At 45.2% G+C, this 19,153-nt stretch overlaps 1 protein-coding gene across 4 annotated transcripts; it reads left to right on the forward strand.

Moving 5' to 3' along the window:
- Positions 1-7,951: 7,951 nt before the first annotated feature.
- Positions 7,952-18,559, forward strand: arpp21 (cAMP-regulated phosphoprotein, 21). 4 transcript variants are annotated; one of them, XM_040187833.2, is made up of 20 exons: positions 7,952-8,303; positions 12,040-12,198; positions 12,344-12,512; positions 12,635-12,673; positions 12,770-12,835; positions 12,959-13,070; positions 13,281-13,419; positions 13,916-14,053; positions 14,149-14,248; positions 14,367-14,462; positions 14,553-14,590; positions 14,692-14,748; positions 15,062-15,252; positions 16,019-16,159; positions 16,249-16,367; positions 16,470-16,544; positions 16,637-16,780; positions 16,954-17,056; positions 17,806-17,906; positions 18,004-18,559. In XM_040187833.2, the coding sequence occupies exons 3-20, from the start codon at positions 12,348-12,350 to the stop codon at positions 18,163-18,165; spliced, it is 1,986 nt and encodes a 661-aa protein (XP_040043767.2). In that variant the 5' UTR covers positions 7,952-8,303; positions 12,040-12,198; positions 12,344-12,347; the 3' UTR covers positions 18,166-18,559. The 4 variants fall into 4 exon arrangements, with proteins under 4 accessions (XP_040043767.2, XP_040043768.2, XP_077937782.1 ...); XM_040187834.2 differs by having other exon boundaries at positions 8,024-8,303; positions 12,040-12,202; XM_078081656.1 differs by having other exon boundaries at positions 8,025-8,303; positions 12,040-12,202; positions 16,249-16,544.
- The last annotated feature ends 594 nt before the right edge of the window (positions 18,560-19,153 follow it).

A 19,153-nucleotide genomic window follows, 5' to 3' on the forward strand; every position in this document is an offset into this window, starting at 1 on the left:
AACAAGCTGCCAGAGTTGGACATGCCATAACAATGCCGCACCTGTCAGGGTGTGTGTTTGCGTGTGTGTACCTGTGTGAGTCCATGTGCATGCAGCTGTCTCGGAGCGTCTGTCATTAGGAGAAAGGAAGGAACATTGCCAAGTCTTACTGTAGATACAACGACACAGAGACCATCCATCCATATATATATATATATATATATATATATATATATATATATATACACACACACACACATGTGTTTTGCTGGAAGTTGCTCTGCCGCTTTATTGATTGGTTGTCTCGCTCCGTGGCAGGAAATGGGACGACGGGTCTCAACACCTGTGTGACCCAGACGCAGGGAGCTCCTCTAATGATCTGAGCTCGGTTGTCTGGGTCTCGGGCTGAGTGTCTGTTTCTGATCAAACAATGAGAGCACGTGTTGTGGTCATTGCTCCATTCTGCTTGTTGCAGAAATTGTCCATTTAAGAAATTGAGCTGTATGTCAGATTGCGTCCCAAAACACTTCCTGCAAACTGACCACTTGGTCCTGCAAATTGACCACTGCACCTCTTATCTGTGTTTTGGGGGGGTAGAATAGTAGTGATGCTGTCGCCTTGCCGGCGATTTGAGGGCATTTCTTTACAGTTTCGCACAGAGAGAGCTGATAATTCAGAATTAATTAGGCTACGATACACAGGGGAAAGCACAGCCCATAATACGACATTTAAAACAGGATGGGATCTGGTATCCAAGCGCAGGGTATCCATAGAGACCGTTGCTATGGCGTAGAGAAATCTCGCCTCATTAGGAACAAATATAAATAGCCTTGCGACTCAGCTTATGGTCACGATGCCCACGGCTGAGCGAACAGGCTCAGAGGCGTCCAGGTCAACAATACAGAACGACAGTAAGGATGCAGAGAAATGGGGAGTGATAAATGTAGGAAATGACTGGAGATCATTTGTAGGACGGAAGAAATAAAGGTTTGGACGGAAGACTGGAAAGAATTGAGATCGCAGGGAAGAAGGAGGGTGAATGTTTGGGAAAGGGAGGAGAAGAAGATGGATGAGGGAGATATTCAATGTTGTCTGATTGAATTCCCTGAAAATGTCAACCTGTTTGTTTTAATGCTTGAATTGAATGTGAATCGGGAGCCTTATGACCCCAACTGTTGTTGTAACACGTCGAATTGTATGCAGTGTTCTCCACAATTAAATCAGATCAGCATCCAGGCAACATAAAAGAAAGCTGAAGATAAAATCCCAAAAACGGAAGTGTGTGTGGGGGGGCATGATAATGACGAGGTATAATGAGATGGTGCGAATGACTTGAGGAATACGGGCTGCTTTCTTTTTATTCGCCTCTCCAAGAACCGACTTTTGCACGACCGGCATTTTCTTTTCCCCAGCGACGTACATAATGAGCGAGGAGGGGACGGCAGGATTCGTGGGAGGAAAGATGGGAGGTTGTGGGGGAAGGAGGAGAGGAGGAGGAGGGAGGTTTGTGAGAGCGGTTGACAGCCAGGCGGAGAGGAGACAGATGGGAGCGAAGAGAAAACTTGAGATATCCACCAGTGATTGCATCAACAGGTCTGAGCCCCTCCAGGTATGCTGCAGTGCATTGTGGGTTACCACAGTGTTGACTCACCCCATGTTGACGTCCCGAGGCGTCCTGCATGGACCCCACCTGTCTCACTTCCGGTGTTTTACTTTCTCTTTCACTTTGGGTTAATAGTCAGTAATCATGACCATTAGACCACCACAGCAACTCTCTCTTCTCTCCTTTCCTCCTTAATTGCCTTTAACAAACTGAACTGTAGCCCCTGTTTAAAATATGAGCTTATATTTACTCGGATAACACAGTCAGAGACCCATTTGCGGATTGAGCGCCCTCACATCGATGGCCCGCGCGTGGCCTTTGCAAATTTTCCTGGCAAAACTGGTCAATTAAAGCCGAAAGAGCCAAGAGAGACTCCGTCTTCTCAATGCAAATACACCTTTTTAAAAGCTCTCTGCGTCCTTCTGTTCTTCAAAGCTAAATGGCGCTTTTTTCTTTTCTCCCCCCTCCTTTCTTCTTCTTCTTCGTTTGTTGTGAACAGTGTGTTTTCAACTCGGGAACAAAGGTGTCTGCGACTGAAAGACGGAAACCCGCGGCGGCCGATGGAGCCGGTTTGTGTGGGCTGTCTAATTGATTCCTCTCTCTGCCTCTCTGCGCTTCTCCGCTCTGCAAAACCTGTCAAACTCGCAATCGGCGCAAAAAAAAAAAAGACAACATGCATAGAAGCTCTGGATGAGCGAGAGGGAAGAACAAAAAAAACAAACGAGTGGAGATGGAAAGACAGCGTTTTGGAAGAAAGAAAAGGAGAGAGTTTTTTATTTTTTACGCCCACCTCCTAAAGAGATGAGGAGACAGGCAGAGGAGGGGGGAGAGTGTGTGGAGGAAGCAGTGTGCGAGCGCCAGAGCTCATCAGCCTGTCAAACATCCGTTATAGACCACAAACCCACACAGCCATCGCTCTGCTGAGGTCTATCACTTAACAGGTGCACTTCTTTGACCTTCACAGACACTTCTCTTCTTCACTCTACTCTATATACATGTGTGAGTGTGAGTGTGTGTGTGTGTGTAGGTGGCCACACACATGCACAGTTTTAGCCTCGTCCTGCAGAGCACCAACCCGTCCTGGATGATGATTCCCATGCAGTGAGTCACTGTCATTGATCAGAAAATAAACAGTCAGGAGGATTCTTCATAGCGATGCTTCCTTCACTCCTCGAGTCCACACTGTTTAGCTCGGCCCTCCCGGCCCGTCCCACGTCTGAACCCGTTTTGTTCTGTGCTCGTAAGTTTTGTAATTCTGACGGCTGACGCACTGCATCCAAATTCATCATCCACTTTCCGGGGGGGGGGGGGTGTTACATCATCACCTAATGTACCTCCAAATACGGGTACAGTTTAGACCTCAGGAGCCCAGCAAATCAGGTTATTTGTTTCTATTGTAGCTCTAATTAGGAAACTCAATCCTCATAAAGTGTGTGAATTTAATCCTGCTCAATGTGTTCCTGGACCCTACGTTGTGATCGCTGCTGTATTTCAATTTTAGCAGTTTTAAATTCATTTAGGAGAAAAGGTTTCATTTATGATGCAAAACGGCAGTGACATCTGCGCAGATCCAACCAATAAGAGCGGCGATGTCTGTGTTACTAATGTAAACACTGTTGTGATGCAGAGTTGTGACTCGGGGAAGATTATGCACTATTTTCGGATCCTTTTTAGAGGATATTTCTCAAACGGTGTGGCGTATGAATGAGCTTCTGTAGGAATATTACTGATAGTGATAGTACTCTGAAATCCATTAGATGTAAATTGCCCTGATTTTGTATTACTTATTGAATCATTATAGAGTAATAGGTTTTCTCACATAAGCACTAATGATGCTTTATCATAGGGATGCAAATTTCCTTTCATAAATAATATATAATGAAATATCTTTTACATAATAATAATGTGATTATGTTAGATTGAGCATGTAGTCTTCGGACACAGTGGGCTTCATGCAGGAAGTGAAAGATGGAAAAGCTTCTGTTGTCTTTTGTTCATAACCACGTTTTGTTCTCACACGTATTTCTGAGATTCACCAATGGACCAACTTTCAGAGAACACTCAATATGATGACCAAAACCTTTTTACAGTCCACAAAATGTACAACACGAGGAAACAAGTGTTACATTTGAGGAACATAAAAATGCATAAATATCCTAAAATATCATTTAGATGATTACAGACTAAATGTAATGATTAGATTATTAAATGTGTGGGTGAAGGAAGCCCTAATGGTCCGGTGATACTTATTGTGAGCTCCTGAATGGCCTGGATCCTGCCTTGAGATGCTCTTTGATTGTCCTGTAATGACATTACTGTCACTCTGGAACACATGTTTACCTTCTTTAGGTTCCTTCGCCTGAACCACATCCTCACGACTGCTGAAGTTCTTCTCCTTCGTTCTCCTTTGCCTTGTTGGGGACATCGCTCCATGTTCTTGTAGGTGTGATGACTATTTTCGCAAAGCACCACATTGGCCGATGTATATATATAGTGGTTTGGGGGTGTCTGCTATGCCACTAATAAAAGACCCGTCCACACGCCTAAATTCATGATCTGGTTGGATTTATCATTCACATAGTTGGTTAAGGATGTTTGGTGTGTCCGGAGTGGACTTTGCTTCTATTCTCTCATGAACATTCAGTGGACTGTTGGTACATGAGGCCGAATAAATACCTGTACAACAAAATGCAGGTTGGCATCTAATAACACTATATTCAAACGGCACCGTACTAATGATACGAGATGATATTTCAATGATGTAACTATAACATGTAAATGGACAGAAATGGGTAAATAGTATTAACTGCAATAGGAGTCTAAGTGATACAACAGTGTAAAAAGCAAGATGTGTGTAAGTTGTACAGTGAGGTTGAATACAGCCATGTAAATGTTGTTTAAATATAAACATATAACTTAAAAGACGTGTAAATGAAGATGGAAATGTGGATATCTGTATTAGAACCACATCGTAAGATTCGGACAGTGTGCAGCACTTGAATTAAGAGGCCTCCTCTGGTAGTCTGTTGCAACGCATCATGAAGACCATTATTCTTATCCCGAGCCACAGTTCACATGAAAACAAAATCAGGAAAATTATGTATTCTTAATTAGAATTAATGTAGCCTAAAAGAAAGACTGCGCTGCTGCGTCTCACTCAGGTTACCAAGCAAAGGAGGAGGTCTATTTATCTGTTTCTTGTCTGTGGCTGTCTAGTCACCCGGCCACATGCTCCATCATGGTTTAAATATTCATAGGCCAACCTCTGAATATGCATGAGGCTCACATTAATATTTATGAGCTTCACTTGTTGAAGGTGTCACTCGATCTTTTGTACACACTTGCAGACACAGACATTTGCACACGCTGATCAAAGGCGATAGCCGTGTCCACGCGGGCAGATTCATAAGCGGTGGCGCCGGGTTCTTCGGAGCTGTGATGTCATGGTAATTAATAATAATAACACAACATAATTTTAATTCACGTGGGCTCCTCTTATCAATCAAGCAACGTACATACAACTAGTGACTAAGTGGTGACTAATTGGAGTTTATTACGACGTTAGAAGTCCGTACAGGCCGCTACCGGAACAAAAGATTGATCCTCTTCCTGTTCAAGTTATAGCAATAATAAATAATCATAATGTATTTTGTTCACGACGCACTCTTCATCAATCTCAAAGTGCCACAGAGCCAGCAAAAAACAAGTTAAAACATACGTTAAGCATACTTAAAACAAAGTAAAAACTATTAAAAACACACTAAACAACAGTGCCCTCATTATTCCAAAGCTGTTACAATGTACAATTAACATGGACTTCCCTGAGTCAAAGCCTGACATGTCTAGTGCCCGTGTACGTTTATTTAAGTCCACACAGCAGTTTAACACTGGCAGTGTAGTGTTAAGAATAATGCGTTGGTAGAAAAGGATTCGATAGCATGTGGATTTAATTCCTGCGTGTGCCAGAAGAGACCCTGAGTTCACCCTTCCTGGCCTGGACGAGGGACGCTCCACTCCCAGTTCCAGTAAGACATCGCTTACTCTCAGTGAGGCTCTGGGACGGATGTAAATGCATGACAAACACACACACGCACACACACCCCTACACGCACACAAACAGAGTCAGCTGTGCTCTTTCTAATGAGTTGTCTTTATGTAACAAGCCACAACAGTAGCGGTATTACTGTGCATTCGCAACGGGAAGTGAGCTGAGCGCCACAGAGTCTCTGTCCTTTGAACACACATGCCAACCATAGTGCTAGAAACCAGCAGACAGCAGGTGTGTGTGTGTGTGTGTGTGTGTGTGTGTGTGTGTGTGTGTGTGCGCCATTCTGCAGGACAGATTTGAGATTATATCCACACCAGTTGTCTGTGGATGATTCCAAATTAATTTAGCTGCATTTGTTCCTTTTAAGTAAATGGATGATCATCCGAACACGACAAACGTGTGTGTGTGTGTGTGTGTGTGCGCGTGTTTGTGTGTACACAGCACGTCTGCTTGCTTTTGGATGACGCACATCCTGAGGCATGCTCAGTCGTCTCTGTAGTTTGTATAATATTGAGTGTCTTATCTTCACCACATGTGGCTAAAGTACATGTGTGCAGCAGCATCACCAAACCAGAACAGATGTAATACTGTGTTATTTACTTTTTGTTTTGATTTCAATAAAGTAAATTGAAATAAACTACTAGGTAAAATCAAAGTAGTACTAATTTAAAAATCACAATAAATGCAGTCATATGGGCCCAGGAGCAATGAACAATACATTTGATAAAACTCTTATATATATATACTATATACTTAGTATATTTACCTTTAATAATGATTAAGCAATATGAGAGAATATTTTAGTTCCAAGAGTTGAAATCAGCGGTGATATTCCCAGAAATATTTAAAGAGCCTCTGGTTCAAGCTATTAACTACTTCAGAAAGTACAGAGCTGTAATTTCCTATCTTGGGACGAGAGGTGAAGCTGTGGAGTCGGTCCGCCTCATCCAGGCTGCATTCATCACAAATCGGAGAGATCTCGAGCGCAATTTTGTCTTTGAATAATGGAGTCTGAATGACTTTGAAATGAATGAGACGAAGAATTAATGGAACTGGAAGGAATCGGCTCCGGACTCGATGCTCCGATCTCCCCATAGATCAGTGATTTCAGTTTATCCTGCCATTAGGTCTTCTCACGTAGAAAAGCACCGCCTTTACGCGGCCTGTTTATGAGGCGGGAAGATCGGTGTAATCGAGGCTGCAGCTATCACTTCGCTTTAACACATGGCCTCGGTATTTTTATTAATGGAATGGAACTGGCTGTGATGCGGATATAAAGTTTTGTGACGTTCAACCAGATGCCGTCCACGGAAAGAGATATCTTATGACTTGTGTCTGCTGTGGTGAAACCAAAGATAGAAGACTCGGTGGCTTCAGCCTCAGACGGGCCCCATGGTGTTACACATGTTGTTTCTCCAGCAGAATTCTGGTCACATTTAGATGTACGATCTTAAATCCTGACTTGTTTATTCACCCGTTAGCAACACTGATGAAATGTATGTAAATATCCTACAGCAGACTATGCATTAATACAGCTTTGAAGTACTGGAATTCCAGTACCAGTAAAATAAATGCAAATTCCATAGTTAAAACCTCTGGTTGAATATACATTTTTACAATTAGATGTACGTAATGCGTTCCAATGCATTTTGAGATTCATTGAGGTATGGACAGGCAGGTGATAAAATGACCAGTCAGTTTGGCATCACGCCTGCACACAGCGTGGTAAAATCTCCTCCTCCACTGCAGCCTTTAAGGAAGGCGTACAAATGGAAGCTATACTTACACAGCACAGAACGTCTATGCGATTGATGTACATATGTGCTACATCCTAACATGAGCCGAGAGATTCGATGTTTTTGACTCTGCATCTTCATACGTCATACTTCATTTGACAAATCCTGCATTAAAAATAGCCCTTAGGTAAAAATACATTCATTATTAGAAAAATACACTTAAAGCATCGAACAGAAATCAATAATAGCACACTGGATGCTTTTAATCTTAAGCTTTTAAACTTTGAATGATCTCACAGGCCTACTGTTGGTGGTCTAATCTCACACCCTGCAGCTTCTGCGTGGCTAATTGTAACGAGTTATGGACTGAAAAACCATCAAATAAATGATGGGGAAGTGAAATGTAGCCTGCGTTGTGAATGGCACCAATGTAACAGAGCAGGAAGTAGACCCAAGTTACATGCGAGTTTACCGGCGGAAGCCCACGGTCACAATGCGCGTACCGACTCAGACCTCTGAGACCGTATTTGGCGTCGTGTCCCCTCCGCTGCTGCATTCGGTTTATTGCAGTAATGTTTCGGTGGTAAAAAAAAGGAAATTGAATTGAGTTGAAGTGGAACAGAAACCGAGAGGGAGAGACGGGGACAGCGCGCGAGATGAGTGGGCCGTTGGAGGCTTTTGCTCTCGTGCATTCCTCGGGCGCGCGCGCACCCGCGCGCGTGTGTGTGTGAACGTGTGGGCGCGCGGCTCCGGGTTCAGAGTGTTGGTCCTCCTCCTCCTCCTCCTCCTCCTCCTCCTCCTCCTCCACCTTCCCTACTCCTCCTCCCTCTCCTCCGACAGAGACCGGCAAAAGGCAAAGGAGGCGCAACGTGCGTCGCAGTCTGAAGATACCGGCAGTCGGTCGGTCGGCTCCACCGGAGGAAGACGTCACTTTACGGTAAGCTAACGGACGTCTGCGCGACCAACGGCCGATCCGCCGGGTGACGCTTTCTGCCCGTCGCTTTTCTTCTACTTTTGCGAAATGAAACCCGTATCCAGGTGAAGAGCGACGGCGATAAACGACCGAGACAAATATTTATAATTTAGCCGAAACTGTTGCTACGGTGACGGTTTCCAGGTGAAGAACGACGAGCGACGGCGATAAACGAACGAGAAAAATATTTATAATTTAGCCGAAACTGTTGCTACGGTGAGTCGCGTTTCCCCTCCGGATCCGTGATGTTAGCGACACCGCTGAATGAATAATAAACGGCCATGACTTTATATAACTAACGTCAATTAACTATATATTACCTATATGTCTTTTTAGCTGACCGAGTGTACCGTCACTTAAATGTTTAGTTCTAACCAGCTGTCCGTATTGCGACTCGTGTTTGGTGGTGCGATCGAGAGTTTTTAAGGCGATCCACACACACACACACACACACACACGCACACACACACACACACACACACACACACACACACACACACACACACACACACACACACACACACACACACACAGCCTTTTCACCCAGTGCTTGTGTCGGATTTAAAGTCCCTTCGTGTCCGGTAGCTCTTGAGTTCACGTCGCGTGTCCTTGTCCCCCCCCCCACGCCGCGCCGCGCCGCGCCGTCCTCCCCTCGCGCAGCTGACAGCGCGGTGAAGTCCTGGAGCAGGAGGTCCACTCTCTGGCGCGGGGGTGTAAAAATAGCCCGGTGTGTGCCAGCTTAGCCCGGGTCACTGTAATGCGACACACACAAACACGCACGGCTCCCCTTCGCTTCTCGGCATGGGTCAGAGGGAAAGTCCCGTCCCGGGGGCCCCTCGGTCGTGTTGTCCCGTGTACGTGGGGCCGAACGGACGCCGCGGAAGTCGTGTGTCAACGCGACACCTGTTTGGTCGTCGCCGCCTCGCCGCCTCCTCCGCGTGCGTTCGACGCCGTCGGTTGAAGGCTGAAGCTCCCGCGGGCCCCTTTTAACACCCTGAAAGTACACACCTGGCTCCGTGGTGTTGTGTGTGTACACACGCACACACACATGCCGCTTCTTTCCCCGCATCTTTGAGGTTTGCGTTCACAGCTGTCGCGCCCTCAAGTCCCCTCCGGTGATAAAGCAGCCCAGGTGCAGATGCCTTCAAAAGAAGATGTAACCTACATTTGTTCTTCTGAGTAACCTACTTTATTTCCTTCTCCGCTGTTCGGGGCTAAATAGCGGAGGCCCTTTTATTTAAATTCTCGGCCGTGCGCTGAAAGAAGATAAATCAATCAATCAAATATTTCATTAGCAAGTTAAAAAAAAAAGTAGTTTTAAAAATTTAAAATATTTATATGAATACGTGTATATATATTTAAAGAATTGTTGTGAAAACTACAGAACTAATAGGAAAAGGCAAACCTGTGCAGATTATGAAGTAGAATGCTTTGAGTTTGCCTCGAAGTTTTCCCATCATTATTTTAAACCAAAGAGACAGACTCTCTGAATAATTTTCTAATGACTCTGAGCTATGGGAGAAAACATAAAAAAACCTTCTAAATTCAGCTTCAACCTCGGAGACAAAACACAATCAGATCTGTGGCCCCAGGGTGCAAAGATTTTCTGTTTTTCCTTATGGTTTTCAAGTAGTGGTAGGGTGAAAAATCAGAGCAGAACGTCCTTAGGCATAAAAAAAAATTATGCTTCCAATGGCAGGATAATAAAGCACACATGGTACAATAGTAGGCAGTTAATGGGATTGAGTGCCGCTGATAATTACAGTGCTTGTAATCCAAGATAGATTTTTCATTGTTCTTAATTACAAACAGAAATAAATTGGGCACTTCATGTAACTAGGTTGAGCTGACAATGGCCATCTAAAGCAGCTTTGGGATATTTTCCCTCTGCCCTGCCTGTGTGTCAGTGTAGATGAGCCAGGCAGCTTTTGGCTGCAGAAAAAAGGTGTCCTGGTGAGTCGGTGGCTCTGAGGCTGCGGGCTTCGGGTGGAGCAGCAGATGGATGATGATGTAGCGGTATACTGGCGCTCCCTGCCTCCCGCCGCCATCCGTCACGCGCTAATGATCGTGTCACACCTTCTCCCCGGGCGGGCGGCCGCTTCTGCAGCGCTCAGCTCAAAAACCGGGGGCTCCGCTCAAACCCCCCCACCACCCCTGTCCACGGCCGTCGGCTGAAAAGCCTGGGGAGACAGACTGTGCCGCAAGCCTCTCCATCACTAATTCTTCTCTTTCCTCTTCCTCCATCGTCGTCGCTCACCCCCTCTTCACCTCTGGAGTCCCCGCAGACTAGTTCCTCGTCTCTCCTCATCCTCTGCTTCCCTCGCCTCCCATTCGTCTTGTTTGCTCCGTAGTGCATTTGCTCCACATCGTTCTCTTCCCTCTCTGTCCTGCTTACTCCACGTTCCCGCTCTCAGGCGTTGCTCTCGACTCACAGCTGTAGTGCGGCTCAATACCAGCTGGCTTTGTCTTATTTTATACACACGTCGTTCTTTGGTTGTTCTGATTAAAGGAGATGTGCCGTCAGTGTTTTCCTTGCCTCTCCCTTCCGTGTTGTCTGAGGTCAGGGTCGGTTTACACATTGTTTTGGCTAAAGGACAGCGCAGCAGGATCTCTGCCACAGCGCATATGGGAGTCTCCCAGGTTATTATGTCCTATGGATTGTTTATATATCTTTAGCTGTCAAATGCGCGTAAATAAAAAATAAAAAAAGATTTCAAACTTAATATACTGTTACGTTATCTTACTTATGTGGAGTATATCTTAAACCAACTGCACCATTATTGGAGTCAAGAATCACATATCAACGTGAGCATATTTTCATTATTAAACACTCAAAGAGATTTCAGGCGCCTCTGTGCCAAACTAAGGATATTTCTGCTGGGTAGAATCACTGCTGTTATGTATTGTGTTTCATTACTGCAGCGTGGAAAGTAAACACCACATTGGTCGCACATGGACTGACAGATCTTTTTTTTTAAGTGCTATTATCTCCTGCCGGGTGTTAAATAACTTTATTATGGGACTCGGTATCCTCTGAGGTTGTTATTCTGTCCCAGGTGTTACAGGAATAAGTGTCCCCCTGAGCGCTTAGTTACAGCGGTATGTGTCCCCACTGAATGCCTTTGGTCCTTTGGAGAAGATGGTGGAATGCCACTTCCTCTCTATGTGTGTATGTGTGTATGTGTGTGTGTGTGTGTGTGTGTGTGTGTGTGTGTGTGTGTGTGTCTGTCCGTCTCTGTGGTCTCGGGCGATATTCTCCCCACTATAGGATCAGAGACTCAGCTTGGCATTGTGGGAATATCATTGCTGGTGGATCGCATGATCCTCTCCACAGCTGCTGCTTCTAAGAAAAGCTGGAGGACACACTTGTGTGCACACACATGTAAATACACAAGCCAACACCAAGTCTGAGCAGTACTGTGTGTGTTACCGGCACACATTTACAGTAAAGAAATTAAAGCAGCAATTAACTGTTGAGCCAGGAGATTATTCTGGAAGACTAGATGGAGGTTAACACACGCGCACACAGACACACAAGCACACACGCAAGCTTAGCTACTTGATGTCATTCCCAGGAGCTCGGCTTCGGCAGCTGTTTGATACGAGTGTGTGAGTGTTTGTGTGAAACAGTGTTGCAGCGTTTCTGTTGTACAATGACCGCTCACACTGTTTTGTCTCCTGTGCTTTTCGATCTCTTCAGGCTATTTTTGCATTGACCAGTAAAGAGGCGGCTGAGAGAGAAACAGCAGAGAAGGCAAGCACGGGCGGAGAGGATAATTGCATTTCTGACTGCCCTGTGGGAACATGGGATATATGACCTCATCATTCACCTGTGAGGCTCTCCAGTAAACAACTCCAAGTAGGTGGGAAAAGCACACACACACACACATTAACTCATGCAAATGCCCTAAAAGGTATTTTTAAAAAGCAGTTACATACAAAATTGTAGAAGTTCTGTTTGTAGACCCCCACAGCATCACATGTTTGTGTTTTGCGTGGTTTAGGAGGATGACTGAAGCCGCCGTAGAAAGTACCGATGTCCTCCTAAATTCCTGTGACGTGACACCGTGTGATGTCATCAGCTGCTCCACCCCTCCGCCATGTCCGTCCCCAAATCCCCCCAATGGGACGGAGGTCCAGTGTTACCATGCCTGTAAAAAGCTTGAGCAACAGGTGGGCGATAAAAATAAAGTGTACAACATTAATGAAAAACCACAATATATCCTCACTCCCTCCCTCACCCCTCTGACCTCTTAACATTCCCACTTTATAACAAATTGCGTCCTCACTTGCAGAAAAACTGTGACCAGGTGCAACCAATGAAAAAAGTCAAGGTAAGCTAAAACAATTCTGCCTCGTATTAATCATTCTTACATCTTTTCCATTGTACTGTGGATCTGTAAAACTGCTTGCTTGTGTTTGCATTTTAGGCAAAAGGAAAGTTAGTGCGGAGTATGGCTGTCTGCGAGGAGTCCTCACCTTTTGAAGAAAAACAGGTAACACACACAAACCCACAAACAAACATACCCAGATCCTCATCCACCTCGTAATCATCTACATCACCGCCTCACTCAAATGTTGTAATTAGTCTTCCATTTTTTAATATTCTTTCCATTAAGGCATCTCCAGACACAAACATTGCATCTAGCTGCCATGACAACGAGATAACTTCCTGTAACGAGGAAGAACAGGAGAACAGCACGGATCCAAAGAAAAATTCACTGTCCAAAGGTGTGTATTTGTGTGTGTGTGTGTGTGTGTGTGTGTGTGTGTGATTGATATCTCATAAAAGAGAGATGAGAGAAAGCAAATACAATGTAATAAAATTGAATTCAGTTCTTCAATTTGGATTTCTCCTGGGTGTTTTCAATATTGCAATGTGTTTTTGTTTTTTATTTTCGTTGACTTATAATACGTCCTGCTTGCCTGTGTCGCTCTCAGAGTCCAGCGTAGAGTACACCGACTCCACCGGCATAGACCTGCACCGGTTTATCGTCGACACTCTCAACAGCAACCCCAGAGACCGCATGATGCTGCTTAAACTGGAGCAGGACATGATGGACTTCATCACCAGCAATAGGTGTGTGTGTATGCGCGTGTGGGTGAGGAGGGGCGGGGGGGTGTTTGTAGGTGGGTGTGAAGGAGAGTACATAACCTTGGGTCCTCATTGAGCGTTCTACCTGTTTAAACAGGCTGAAATCAAACCCGTAGGCCTGCTGAATCCTATTAAAGACTGAATGTGGTTTTATGCTGATGTAAAATGTGTTTCTAGCTTATATATTATAATTCTGTCCATACAGCTCATTTTGTGTACTGATCAATATATTGAGGCAGTTATGTTGGTGTGGGTGTGTTTGAGCCACTGGGGATTAAATTGAACATGGGCCAAAAAATGCGACCAGTCTCAATCTACCTCCTTCTATTGCCTTCTTTGCAATCCTTCTCCTTCTCTCTCTTTCTCTCTCTCTCCTTCCCCCTTTTCCTTTGTTCCTGCCTCATTCTTTCTTTGGCTTCTTCTGTTTCTCCTTTTTCCTTCCCAATTTTTTTTACATTCTGCAATCCTTCCCGCACCTCAGTCCCTTCAAGAAGTTCCCTCACATGTCGTCCTACCATCGTATGATGGTCCATCGAGTGGCGGCCTACTTTGGCATGGATCACAACGTAGACCAGACGGGCAAGTCTGTCATCATCAACAGGACCAGCAGCACCCGGATGTAAGCTGGCAAATTGCTCCGCGGGCATGTATATCCTCCTCTTTTAGCGTTTACAATGAAGTAATGGCGGCTGTTCTTCTTGGGGGGGTTTTCAGACCGGAGCAGCGTTTTCTGGACCAGGTGCATAAGGACAAGAAAGAAGAGATCCACCGGTGGAAAATGATCCTGAAGAGAGACAACAGCTCAGACGAACAGGTCTGTCCTATTCTATAGCTCCTCTATAGCTGACGGTCTCCGTGGAATATCCTTTATAATTGACATTGATCGTTTTCTATCAGCGTTTTTGACCTGCTCTCCCTTTTTCTCCCCACAGAGCCGACTTCACCCTTTACGGGAGAAGCAAAGCAAGTCAATGGAGGAGAGAGAGGAGGAGTACCAACGAGCACGAGACAGAATCTTCAACCAAGAGGTGAGACAGGGAGAGGGAGAAAGGCAGACAGGCAGATATGACATGGAGACATATAAGAGACTCACTCATTTCTGCGCTGTACTCTTACAGCCTGTCTGCTCCCAGGAGAGCGCCCATGCAGAAACCAGGTAACCTTGCCTACAGTACATTCTCTCCAAGTGCCGTTTCAGCTTTTTATATTTAGATGAGGACATTAATATATGTCTGCGTGTGTGTGTTCTGTGTGCAGGGCTGTGGAGGAGCACAATCCATCTGCTGAGACCCAGAGGAAAAGGCAGCTCTTCAGGTAGAGCCCAGTCTGCACAGATGCGTACTCATTTATCATCTTAATCCGGTCAGCTCAGCTGCAACAGGGCTTTTCAGAATCTGCAGCGGAAACAAAATGAAGACCTATATTTTCTTTTTTTTTAAGATGTTAAGATTTGATTTTTGGAAAACTCGCACACACTGAAGATAACTGAAGGGATGTTTTCACAGACTTTTACATGTCAGTCATTGTGAGTGGCATGCCAGCACGTGGGGAAAACACTTGTGTCCCCCACCCACATAAAGGTTCTGCCATAATAAGGTTGTAGGATAATTCTGGATGTGTCTCGCAGAGGGAGCCGTGACAGCTCAGGCTCCAGCTGGACAGGGAGCAGCAGGCAAAGTAGCACTGAGACTGACTGTCGCTGTAGCAACGACCCCCGACCTTGGAGCAGCACGGACTCTGATTCCTCCTACCAATGGACAGGTCCCGCAGCGAAACCCCGCCAAGCTGTCAACCATGGCTGGGACGCACGTGGTTCAGGTGCTTCTTTATTTTAATTTGCAGAGACTTTTCGTCTCTTCTCTGTCGCACCTCAAAGGTGTAAATTCAGTCGATCGAGGCAGAGACACTTCACTCCCCTCTATCTTTGTGCGAGTAAACTTATTAGCAGGTTTCATCAGCACACCACACTTGGGAATGACGCCGTGTATAAATGATGTCTGTTCCTTATCTAGCATCATCTAATTAACAAAAAGCAAGTTCTTCTGGTGTGAAAATCTCAATCCACGAGCCTTCACACCAGAGCTGTAAATCTTCACGCAACACCTCCGTTCTTATTTGCATATTCACGAAGAAGAATACATAATTACTAAGGTGCTGTTGACAGTATGTCTGAAGTCTATTTTCATACACATTAAAAACTTGTTTCCTGCATCCCTTAAAATTGATAGAACGATTAATAAGAAGCAACAACAATAAGACAAAATGCCCTGTAGACGTAGGGAGGGAAGGAGGACGCGGTGGCTGGTGTGCTCCACAGTAATCATCTGGCTTTGGCAACGGCAGTAATGTTCCCATGATTTTTAACTGTCCTCCTGTCAGCTTCTAGCACATGTGGGGGTAGAATGTTTAGTTTCTTTTAATCGGATTACGACGTTGAAATCTTTGTTTTGTACCGTTATAATAAAACTATTCCCCTGCTCGTCCTCTTTGTTTACTAATCCTTAATTCTCTGTTATTCTCTCTCTCTCTCTCTCTCTCTCTCTCTCTCTCTCTCTCTCTCTCTCTCTCTCTCTCTCTCTCTCAGGCGCCATCTCACTTTTCAGACTGCCCCCCACTTGCCCCCTCTCCGCCTCTCCGCCCATCATAGAGGAGCCGGCTCCTAACTCCACCTACATCATGGTAAACGGGATCCCGCCGGGAAGCATACTAGTGAACCCACATACTGGTACGTAACACAAACACACACACGCACTCCCAAGATTACATACACAACTCATACACACTCGTCACACCTTTTGCCCTCTGACCTTTTAGGGCAGCCTTTCCTGAACCCTGACGGCACGCCTGCTGTGTACAACCCTCCTGACAGTCAGCAGCAAATCAGGAGCCAGACTCAGCTGCAAGGATCTCTGCCTCAGCACCAACCACAGCAGGTAGCGCACACACATACACTCATTTTGACATGTCACACACGACCAGACCGATGCCTATGGCTTGTGTCCTTATCTTTGTCCCCATGTGTGTGTCTCTCACAGGTGGTGCAGTACTCATCTGTCTCTTACACGGCTCCACAGATGCTGCCTGTCGCTCCATCACAGCCGTACACGACAGTATGTATCGCTGCACAACCGACACCTTCGGCACACACATGCGTGGTTACGTTGTGTGTGTGTGCAATGACCCCCTTTCTCTTGACCGACAGATTGAAGATCTCTCCTCGCAGTTCGCTCATGTAAGCTGTCAGTCGGCTGGTGAAGCCCCGCCCATCTACCCGCCCAGTCAGGGTTACATCTATGCAGCTCCTCCTCCTCCCAACCCCCCCAGCTACTGCCAGCCCTCACCCGCAGTACGGATACACATGCACTTTATATATTTTATCTTATGGTCATTTAAGATGCATCAAATATACTGTGTAAAAAAAAAATATATATATACATATATATTCTGCATCGAGCTTAAATTCTGGTTGGAAATTAATTTTTGACTAAAACTAGTATTTTTGATATCGTTTTTCTATAGTTGCCTGTGTATTATTACGGTCAGTACCCTACCTCAGCTCAGCACCCATGTAGGCCCGTCTCACCGAGCCAGCACATCCACAGCCAAGCAGCACAACCACCAGGTATTTCCCACCTCTGTTAGTTGAGTGTGTGTGTGTGTGTGTGTGTGTGTGTGTGTGTGTGTGTGTGTGTGTGTGTGTGTGTGTGTGTGTGAGTAGCGGACAGAGGTAGGCCGTGGCAGTAGAGGAGGGGGCCGTTACACTGTCAGAGATGTAGTCTGAGGGTCTCACAGTGAACCGGTCTCTTTTCCTGCTGCTTCTATTCGACCGTGACAAAAGACTCAAAGGAGGTGTTTTGAATTTAAAGCATGCTAATGAGTGAAAGTATTTGAACCCAGCTGGAGACAATCTGTTGACAGCTTCCAGACGTCGGTGTCCGTTAACTAAATAACTAAAATGACTGTCTATAATTAGACTTGACTCATAGCGGGCAACATTGGAGATGCAGATGATCACTGCAAGAATAATGGACATTAATTGTTTGTATTACCCAAATTGTGTTTTTTGCTGTTATTAATTAATGTTGCCAAAAATTACATTAAATAATAAACTGAACAATTTAAATGTAGCTGAGAAAATCTACTATTACTATTGTATATCTCAAATATGATTCTTTTCTTGAAGTTTTTTTAATGTTGAATAAAAATAGACATTTCTTTAACTGAATGATTTGTTAATTCTGTATTCAGTCTTCCTCACAATTTCTTCTAAAACAACTTCCTTCCTCTACAAACTTTTTAATAATCAAATTGCAGGGATGAAATATGTTGTGAGTAAACTCTTGTGTAACTGTTGCGTTTTTGTGTTTGCAGCAGGTTACGCTGTGGGGGTGCAGCAGTCCTCCCACCCCCAGGCCCAGGCAGCGCTGGGCACCTACTCACCGATGGCCTCTAATCAGCGTAGCATAGTTCAGGTAAACACAGAACCCAAAGGTCCAATAACTCGACACCCTAAAGATGCTTTCTGTAGCAAATTCCTCACTCCGACTTTACTTTCTCTTTGGTCTGCAGGGAGGTGTTTCGGTGTCCTATCCCCAAAGTAAAGTTGTGACCGGGGTGGGTGGGGAGGCGGGTTACTGCTGTGTGATGCCCCCACCCTCCTCCCACCACGGCAGCTGCCACCCTTCCAGCTGCACCAACCTCAGTGCCCAGGCCTGGAGCGCGCAGTACTGACGATGCCTCGACGGTTAGAGAGATGAGATCCAAGTTCCTGCGTGAGCTCACGCGCATAACATCACACACACTTTTTACATAAACACCTTTTTTTTTTTTCACCCCTCCTCATCTACACCCGCCTTCCTTCTGATGATGCCCGAAGGGTATGCCGTTCACCCTCATTACAAGCATGTGTGCACACACACACACACACACACACACACACACACACAACATACACCCGCTCACAGACAGAAATGTACCACTGTACCAAAGCTTAATAGTATTTATCTGCGCTGCTGTATTGAATGCATAATTTATATACACAAATGGAGTTTTATATTGATATTAAATTATATATTGTGTTCCGAGGAAATGCACTGTGTGAATAGAATAAAGTACTGTGTCTGGATTGACGATGTCACATTTTTATATAATCCTGGCTGTTGGTTTCCGATGATGTTGATGATGCTCAGGCGTGGCGAGAAACACACACCACCAAAGAAGATTTAAGGAGGACTTTCTGTTTCGCAAAAGTATCACATGATAATCAAAATGACGTGCACGCTGCTGGAAAGCAGAGACACGGGTTGTTAACCTACCACTCATTAATGAGAGATGAATGTCATTAAATGCCTTAATGTCGGAATAACTAACAAGCAAATGAAAAATGTTGCATGAACGTGGTTGATCATTAAGGGCCTTCAGTGTCAGCTTCTCTGGATATTATTGGGAGACTAAGAGGCTCACCCGGTGGGAGTTCTCATGCACTCGAACAAACCAATAAAAGCACTGATGGGATTCTCACCAAGGCTTTAGCACCCCCTCCGCTGGAGGACTCATAACCTCATGGCCGGTTACTTAACCACTTGCTGGTTTGCTCGTCAGTAGGCACAGATGGAGGGATGCAACTAAAAATGGTGCATTCCAGCTTCATCTGCGGAATATTCCTCTAATAACGGCTTTGCAGATTTAGCAAGAAATTACGTTTGAAACTGGTAAGAAT

Source organism: Gasterosteus aculeatus, chromosome 10, assembly GCF_964276395.1.
Source record: "Gasterosteus aculeatus chromosome 10, fGasAcu3.hap1.1, whole genome shotgun sequence".
Classification (NCBI taxonomy): Eukaryota; Metazoa; Chordata; class Actinopteri; order Perciformes; family Gasterosteidae; genus Gasterosteus; species Gasterosteus aculeatus.

Coding starts and splice junctions, on each gene's coding strand:
- arpp21 (XM_078081656.1), top strand. CDS start 12,348: ATGACTGAAGCCGCCGTAGAAAGTACCGATGTCCTCCTAAATTCCTGT. Junction 13,071..13,280: donor GAAAAATTCACTGTCCAAAG/GTGTGTATTTGT, acceptor TGTCGCTCTCAG/AGTCCAGCGTAGAGTACACC. Junction 17,907..18,003: donor ATCAGCGTAGCATAGTTCAG/GTAAACACAGAA, acceptor TTTGGTCTGCAG/GGAGGTGTTTCGGTGTCCTA.